Source organism: Ochotona princeps, chromosome 29, assembly GCF_030435755.1.
Source record: "Ochotona princeps isolate mOchPri1 chromosome 29, mOchPri1.hap1, whole genome shotgun sequence".
In the NCBI taxonomy this organism is placed as follows: domain Eukaryota; kingdom Metazoa; phylum Chordata; class Mammalia; order Lagomorpha; family Ochotonidae; genus Ochotona; species Ochotona princeps.
The window spans coordinates 5,828,697-5,837,371 of NC_080860.1; the positions used below are offsets into that span (position 1 = coordinate 5,828,697).

An 8,675-nucleotide genomic window follows, 5' to 3' on the forward strand; every position below is an offset into this window, starting at 1 on the left:
TGCTGGGAACAATGCAGAGAGGTGATACAGGAGGCTTTGTCACACCAGAACTTTTAGTTCCCTTGGTGGTGACCCAGCCAGATGTGAGACTCAGAAAGTGGACCCCTAAGTGGCGAGCTGGGACCTTGGGCCCACTAGCACCATTGGCTTCTGTGGGATGTAGGAAAGCTGAGAACTGGGCAATTCCTCAACCCCTTGATTTATTTAATTCGGTTCTGGTTTTTCTTGGCTCTACTCCAGGGGAATACGGAGAGAACGGTCTGGCAGTACCACTTTCGGACCTGGCCTGACCACGGTGTGCCAAGTGATCCTGGAGGCGTGCTGGACTTCCTGGAGGAGGTCCACCACAAGCAGGAGAGCATCATGGACGCAGGCCCGGTTGTGGTTCACTGCAGGTGACAGACAGCCCCTATTCTGTCCTGGCTACAGTCATCTCCTAGGGCTTGTCACTAAAACCCCCAGCCCCAGCAGTGTACCTGTGGGGGCCCTCAGTGTCTGCCCCAGGCATGCACAAGCTTCTTGAAGGGACACTTGCTCCGAGAAGGTTTCCTGCAGACCCTACAGGACTGCCAGGTGTTGGGGGTGGGAGGGGCAGTCACAGCCCTGTTCTCATGGACTCCTATGTCTAGGCTTGGTTTTCTGTCGTAATCTGCCAACTCAGAATTCATCTTGTTTGGGACTATTCGTGTCTGTCAAGGAGATAAGAGGTGTAGGGCCTTTACACAATTTAAAAAAAAAAATTCATGTTATTAAAAAATTGTGCACAGTTGAAGATCTGTTTTTGCACTAAATTCTACTTCCCACTGGCTTTTTGACATCCCCTCATAGTTTTCCCCGCCCATGTTCCCCTGCTTGCTTACTTCCAAAGTCTAGTTGCTTCCTACAAGGCCTGTGATGGAGGCTGAGCCCCACACCAGAATTTTTTTCTTTTGTAAAGAATATAGTTTTTAAATGCCGATGAATGAGTCCTGTGTCCTTGCACCCACAGTGCTGGAATTGGCCGCACCGGGACGTTCATTGTGATTGATATCCTCATTGACATCATCAGAGAGAAAGGTAGGTCTCCTGGAGGGAAACCAGCTCACACATTCGCCTGCAGATTTTTGGCAGAATAGAAGCCAGGCTATCTGAGCTTTGGGCCTAAGATGAAGTCAGGAGTCTAGGACCCTACTGCTGTGGCTTTTTGTGGTGAGGGCAGTGGTGGTCCCTGCCCAGCCACTGAATCCTTGCTTACAGGGTGGGATGGTACCACTGGAGAGGAGGGGCTAGGCAACCCCAGTGTGTGCTGTGTTGCCCACCCCTTCGTCCTGGATCCCTGGGGTCGGTGCAAAGTCCAGTAGACTTTGGAAGAGGCTCAGCTCACACCTTCAAGACTGAAGCTGCCCCCTCTCAGAGTCTGCCAGGAGCTGTGCGTAGGACGACATGCTGCCGACTGCAATGCCTCCTGACGCTCTGTGGCGTTTGCCTTGCAGGTGTTGACTGTGACATCGACGTACCCAAGACCATTCAGATGGTGCGGTCCCAGAGGTCAGGGATGGTCCAGACGGAAGCCCAGTACCGCTTTATCTACATGGCTGTCCAGCACTATATTGAAACACTACAGCGCAGGATCGAGGAGGAGCAGGTGCTGAGCCAGGAGAGGGTGGCATGTGGGGTTTCGTTTCCTCTCTGCACGTCTGGGCTGTGTTTTTCTTCAGGACTCTGATAGGCACCTGTCTTTGTTGGGGAGTGGGAAACAAGTTCCCACTGCAAGCATTTCTTGCCTTGCTCTCGGGGTTTTCAGTCTAGCCCTCAGGGAGGGGCCTGATTGATGGAGCAGCTTCCCTGTGGACAGTTTTCCCAGGTTCCCAGAGCCAGCCCAACTCTCAGCCTTGGAGCCTCCATTCTGTTCAGCTTTGATCCCGGCCCTGTTTATCCTGATTCCATCTTTGAAAATGAGTGCCTCACTCTTAATAGCGTACAGCAATTTGAACCACTGACTTGGTTGAGTTGGAAACAGTGAAATTTCAGTTTTAATAAGCTATGCATAATGAAGAAGAATGTGGAGTTGGCACCTCTCCATTTGAAGCTATTCATAACAGACACAAAGCCGTGTTAATGAGGAGTATGCTGAAACGAGCGGGAGGAGAGGGCTGCGCTTTTAGGGAGCCGTGCCTACGCTCCCCCTTAAAGACTCCCCTCAGCCCTGTTGCTGCACTGCAGACAGGGAGATGTTTAAACAACACCCGAATGCCTCCTTCTTTGTTTATTCCTGCCAGAAAGCTTTACATCACCAAAGGGGAATATTTCTAGCTTCTCCGGAGTTGGGCATCTGGATCCACCTAAAGACTGGTTGTGTCATTGTGCAGAAGTAACTTCAGAAACAGGATATGTGTGAAGATCTGAGGCCAAATAATTAACTAGTGACCAGTTTGTGTTTTATTTATTTTTTTCATTTTATTTGCAAGGCAGAGACACAGAAACAGAGATCTTGCATCTACTGGTTTGCTCCCCAAATGCCCCCAACGGGTGTGTCTGGAAGCTGGTGTTGGGGACCACAAGTAACACCTGACCTAGGAAATAAGCTCCTTAACTCGCCACACTCCTACCCCGTTGTCAGTTAATAAATTCATGAGATTATTTGAACAGGAACTTAGTCCACATCTCTCACTTGGAGAGAGAATAGGGAGCCTTGTACTTGAGTCATCATTTGCTGTTGGCCTCGCAGACAGTGGCTTACCCCAGCACCATAGTGCCAGCCCAGTCTGGTGGCTCTTCACTTGGAGGCACTGGTCCCTGCTCCAGTCTGAGTGGAGATGTGTCTGGCTCCAACTCTCGCAGCTTTAAAGCAGGGAGGCCTGATAGCTTGTGAATGGGAGGGCAGCATCCCCAGGTTTTGTGTCTCTTTTTTATTTGTTTATTATTTATTTATTTATTAAATATTTGTTTATGTTTAATACAAAGTTAGATATATAGAGAGGAGGAGAGACAGAGAGAAAGATCTTTCGTCCGATGATTCACTCCCCAAGTGAGCGCAACGACCGGTACTATGCTGATTCGAAGCCAGGATCCAGGAACTTCCTCCAGGTCTCCCATACGGGTGCAGAGTCCCAAGGCTTTGGGCCATCCTCGACTGCTTTCCCAGGCCACAAGCAGGGAGCTGGATGGGAAGTGAAGCAGTGCTGCTGGGATTAGAACTGGCGCCCATATGGGATCCTGGCGCATGCAAGGTGTGGACTTTAACCACTGCGCTATTGTGCCGGGCCCGGTTTTGTGTCTCTTAAGATCTTCTGTTCTTTGTTAGGCATGGGTTATGGTTCTGAGTAAGATTGGGGAAAGACCTCCTTGATGGACTGAGGTTTCATGTATGATTTACAATTTATTTTGAAAAATCGAAAAACATAGCAGCATCCACAAAATGATTTAGTATTGGCATTTTTTCTTATAGGGGACAGGGATCAGTCACTTTTTTTTAAAGGATGTATGTATTTTTATTGGAAAGTAAGATTTACAAAGGAGGAGAGACAGAGAAAGATGGTTCATCTGCTGGTTTACTTCCCAAGTGGGTGGGGCTGAGCCAATCCTGAGCCAGGAGCTTTGGAGCCTCCTCTGGGTCTCCCATGTGGGTGCAGGGTCCTAAGGCTTTGGGACCATCTTCTGCTGCTTTCCCAGACCATAAGCAGAGAGCTGGAAGGGAAGTGGAGCTGCCGGGATTAGAATCAGTGCCCATATAGGATCCTTGCAGATGCAAGGTGAGGACTTTATTTACTAGGCTATGGTGTTCTGGACCCACATTTTTTTTCTTAAGATTTATTTCTTTATTATGAAAGTCAGAGTTAAACAATAAAGGGAGAGAAAGGAAGAGAGGGATTCCATTTGCTAGTTCACTCTCCAGGTGGCTGCAGTGGTCAGGGCTGGACCAAGCTGAAGCCAGGAGGCAGGAGCTTCATCCAGACCTCCCACATGAATATTAAGCGCCCAAACACTTGGGCCATCTTCCGCTGATTTCCCAGGCCATTAACAGGGAGCTGAATTGAAAGTGGAGCAGTTGGAACATGAACCAATTCCCATATGGGATGGGCAGCTCTACCCATTGTGCTGTAGTGCTAATTCCAACATTTCTTTCAAGGTCCTTCTCTTTATTGAACAAGCCAGGGGGCTGGAGTTGTGTCGCAGCAGGTTGAGTCTCCACTTGGCACACCTCCATCCCAGGTCAGAGAGCAGATTTGAATCCTGGCTGTTCCTCTTCTGATCCAGCTCCCTGCTAATGTGCTTACAAGGCAGTGGATGATAGTTCAAATACTTGGAATCCTGCTGTTCATGTGGGAGATTGTGCTAGAATTCTCAGCTGCTGGCTTTGGCCTGGCCAAGCCCTGGCTGTTTCCAAGTATTAGGGGAGTAAATCAGTGGGTGGAAAATCTAGCTTGTCTCTCTCTGTCTCTCTCTTTGTTGCTCTTCCTTTCAAACTTTTAAGGAAACAAGTGTAACAAGTTACCAATGAATTTCCCTTTGACTCTTACCCCTAGATCCATCCCTCATTCCATTTCTGAAATCCAAAAGCAGTCACTAGTCTTGGCAGTCGCTTTTTATATTATGAAATATAAGTACCTATAAACAGTGTGTAACTTTGTGCTAGAAGTTTAGAACATAGGCCCAGATGGCATATGTTCTGTTGTTTTATTGTTGTGTATGTTTTATTGTTGTGTGACTTGTGTTTTTGCACCTTGTTTATGAAGTCTGTTTTCACACACATCTGTTGTGTTCCTCCTTCGTATCACGTATCATTTCAGCTTCTGCGCGCATCACATTGCCTCGTCCTGTTAGTGGGCCTTGGCAAGGTTATGCAATCACAGGCCATGTTGGACAGCTCTTTCAGGCTCCTCTGCAGGGGTTCCTGGAGAAGTCATGTTCCGGGTTGGAAGTCAGATGCCTTTCCAGTTGGGTTACTTGCTGAATTATTAGCACTGCTGTCTCTACTGCTTGGGCCCCTGTCTTCCCACCCAGCCGAGGTGAACGAAAGCCCCCGCCTGATGTCTGAAAGGGCTGCCCTTCGAGCTGCTTGCCTTCCCGAGCAGTTTTAAGGAAGCCGCATTGTAGAATGCTGCTTATTTGACAGATGAGATTTTTCCAAATTGGCTGTGTCTAGGTGAATATTAGAGAAAGAAATAATCAGTCATCCAAGCAGGAGTTCTGCCAAATATGCCCCACTCCATGTCTGAAATGAGACACACTCGCACTGGTTCTCTTTGCTTCCCCCTGCACATCCCCATTCCTCTTACCCTTCCTACCCCCAGGGATCATTAGAGCCGAAAGTGAAGTATTAAAGGTGTGTGAGAAGAGAGGGTGGAGTGCATTATTGTTTCTTGTAAGAGTACAGCCCAGCCGTTAGACTCCTCTCCCAACAGTTTCCCTGGAAATCATTGAATGTGTCCCCAGTGACCCCTGGGATGATTAGATGCCGATGTGGCAAAGAAAGTATGCCTTCTCCCTCCCTCTGGTCCAGTGTGGTAAGTTGCGGACATCCAGCTCTGTGCCTTTCAGTGCTGTGGCTCCCACGTTCCCCTCAGTCACATGGTGTGCCTCCTAACCTCCGGTCAGCAAGTCGGCATCCTCCAGCCTCTGGCCCATCTCTCTCTCTTTCCATCTGTCTCTTAAGTTTTTGTTTCTTTATTCTTTTTTTTTTTTAAAGGCTACAGTCCCTCACACGTGTATTCTTCCAACTTTCAGAAAAGCAAGAGGAAAGGGCATGAATACACCAATATCAAGTATTCCCTAGCGGACCAGACAAGTGGAGATCAGAGTCCCCTTCCGCCTTGCACCCCAACGCCACCATGTGCAGAGTAAGTAGCCGGGAAGGAAATTCTTTGTACTGCTCCAGAGTTTTACATGCAGCTTTTCATTAACAAACAAACAAAAAAAGGCATCTTTGTGGCACTCGAGAGGCAAGTGGGTGGCTTGTGTGGGTTGTGTTGATGCTACTGAGGCACAAGTTTTTCTTCCACTGAGGATGCTAAGAGACCCTGCAAGGGGGCTTGCAAGCTTCGTAGAAAATGCTTACTATGAAAAAAAAAAGTCAAGGTTTCAAAATTTTTTTATGCCAAAATAAACTTTTCCTTTAATTCCATTTTTTTTTTTCAAGAAAACAGAAAACAGTCCATTATAGTGATTATGAGAATGGCAATTCTAACTTGTTATCTTTCTATATTCTGTGTATTCTGAACTCACTCCTTAGTATGACATTTACTTTGCATTTCCCCCTAAGCATCTGCTGTGGATTATAAAAGCCCTGTACACTTGACGGTTCTACGTCAACCTCTCGGCGTACAGGCGGCTTGTATTTACACTGACTTCCTATTTAATGCGAAAGTGACATTGTGTGGCAGAGGCAGTCTCTGCTGCAGGCTGCCTCTCGCTGTTGCCTGCTTTTCTCTCTGTCCCGGTGGAATGGGACCGAGGGAGCTGGCATTTTCAATCACTCTGCCGTCATTCGTGGTACAACTAGAACATCAGCACTTTGAGTGCCTGCCAGAAGCTGTCTTCTCGTATTGGCCTCTCAGAAGCAGCTCAAGCGACTCCCAGCTTGGAAGTGGCGGGTCTGGGGGCTCACAGCCTCTCCGCCTCTCTGTCCCATGGATCCCCATGTGGGGTGACTTGTCCTTGAGTCCCTGCGGGCTGACAGCCTGTCCTTCCTGCCGACTCTGAGCTCCTCCCTGCCTTTGGTGCTCTGGGCCTCTGTGCCAGGGCTCTGAACCTTCCCTACCCTAGTGTTACTTGGATGCCCTAGTTTGACTGTTCCTTTTTGCCTGGTCCAGTCCTTCAGCTGTCTCTGCATGTCCCTCTCTCCATCCCAGTCTCACTCAAATGCCCTATCCTACAGGTTCCTTTGCTGTGCCTTCCTGAAAAACAGCCTGCTTCCCTCCAAACCTCAGGTAGCACAGAGCCCCAGGGTGTTCGTTGCTGTGTGTTCATGTTTCATTCCCCTTCCACAGGGCTAGGGACAGTGACTGGATCCTAACTGCTCCCCACAGGTGGTAGCTTGTGCTTTGTCTGTGTCGTGGCAGCTTGAGCAGCACAGGCTGTGCTTCTGTAAGCACCTGCCTCCCTTCCTCCACAGGATGCGAGAAGATAACGCCAGAGTCTACGAGAATGTGGGCCTGATGCAGCAGCAGAAAAGCTTCCGGTGAGAGGAGGCACCTGACTTCAGCACAGGACTCGGTACTGACATGTCAGCGCTGTCTTGACTAGAGAGAGACTCACGTGACTTGTGGCTGTCCCAGCTCGATTAGCACCCTCCTCTTCCTCTCCTTGTGCTTCCATCTCCAAGTGTGATGTAGCTTAGAGTTCCTATAAACATTAAAATCAAATGTAGACCTGCGTCTGCAGAGGGGAGGGGTAAGGCTGGTATTGATTCTAGACACAGTGGTTGGTGCTGGTAATCTGAAAAATATATTTACTTATTTATTTTTATTTTAGCTGAGGGAGAGATAGAGATCTTCTTCCCCCAGATGCCCACAGCAGCTAGGCCCGGGCCATGTCAGGACTCTGGAACTCCATCCAGGTCTGCTTATGTAGGTGGCAGGAACCCAAGGGTGTGTATTAGCAGGAAGCTGGATTGGAAGCAGAGGTGGGGCTTGAACCCAGGCACTCTGAAATGGGGTCCAGGTGACATCTTCACTGCTGTGCCCAACATGTGCCCTGATAGCAGCAGGTATTAGAGGTGATTAGCCCAAGCTGTACTGTTGGATGATCTGCCAAGGACCTGGGAGGTGATTGGACATGGTATATGGTGGCTGTGAGATATGACGCCTGTTCCGGGCTTTCCTGGCCCCTGGCCATGTCAGCTCCACATCCCTGCCAGCTCTGCTACTGGGAACTCATCTCCATTCTCTGGCAGTCACCTTTTTAGATGGAGACCCGTTGCATCCTGTGTGTTTTAATGGCAAGTTATAGATGCGCAATGTCACGTTTTCAGGTTGAAACCCCCTTTTAATTTTGTAGTATAGCTCTTTTTAAACTCTGCATCTCACAAGTTGAATGCTTTGTTGTACTTGCAGCTATGAAGGAATTAAACATCCTTACTTCTCCCCAGATGTCAACTTTCATCATCTCCCTGAAAAGATCCAGAGCAGTCGCAAGAAAGTTGACGTGACGAATGAATTCTAATTGGCAAGGCCTGTGTTAACTGTGGCTGACTGCCTTTGGAGAAGCAAAATTTGAAACCATTTGAAGACCACTGTATTCTAACTCCACAGTTCATTTCCTCAGATAAGAAGAAACCATCTCTACAATGTAGACGTTGTGACATTTTCTAGAATTTCGTTTTAAATTGAGGAAGCAGTTCAGCTGTGCTCTATATTTTGCAGGTTATATGGGGATTCAAGTTCTAGTTATGGGTGGTTTTATAATTGCATTTTTGCTTTTTATAACCCTATGTTGTTTTGTTTTCCTCTTGGTGGAGCACGTTAGGGTGCTTGTAAGCAGAAATAGTTTGGGAAGACTAGGTCACAACTTCCTTGAGAGAGGAGGACAGTTTCCTTGACCGTCGCTACTATGTGAGTCAGTTTTGTGTCACTTGGATGGAATCCTACAGACGGGGTGATTTGTCATGAACCGAGACCAGGAAGTTGGAGATCGATGGCCTGCAAGTGAGGGCCTGTTTATACCAGAACACAACGGAAGCTGTCACCTGCCGAAAG

The 8,675-nt window shown here is 48.2% G+C and overlaps 1 protein-coding gene across 4 annotated transcripts in view; it reads left to right on the plus strand.

Moving 5' to 3' along the window:
• The window catches only part of PTPN11 (protein tyrosine phosphatase non-receptor type 11), a 44,841-nt gene extending 36,558 nt beyond the window's left edge, over positions 1-8,283 (plus strand). Inside the window, exons 11-16 of one of the 4 annotated variants that reach the window (XM_058656987.1) lie at positions 241-395; positions 989-1,056; positions 1,473-1,624; positions 5,707-5,819; positions 7,094-7,159; positions 8,034-8,283. In XM_058656987.1, the coding sequence (XP_058512970.1) occupies positions 241-395; positions 989-1,056; positions 1,473-1,624; positions 5,707-5,819; positions 7,094-7,159; positions 8,034-8,142 (663 nt within the window). In that variant the 3' untranslated portion in view covers positions 8,143-8,283. Of the gene's footprint in view, positions 1-240; positions 396-988; positions 1,057-1,472; positions 1,625-5,706; positions 5,820-7,093; positions 7,195-8,033 lie in introns of all 4 variants that reach the window. The other 3 variants (XM_058656988.1, XM_058656990.1, XM_058656989.1) reach the window with 3 other exon arrangements.
• Positions 8,284-8,675: the final 392 nt, after the last annotated feature.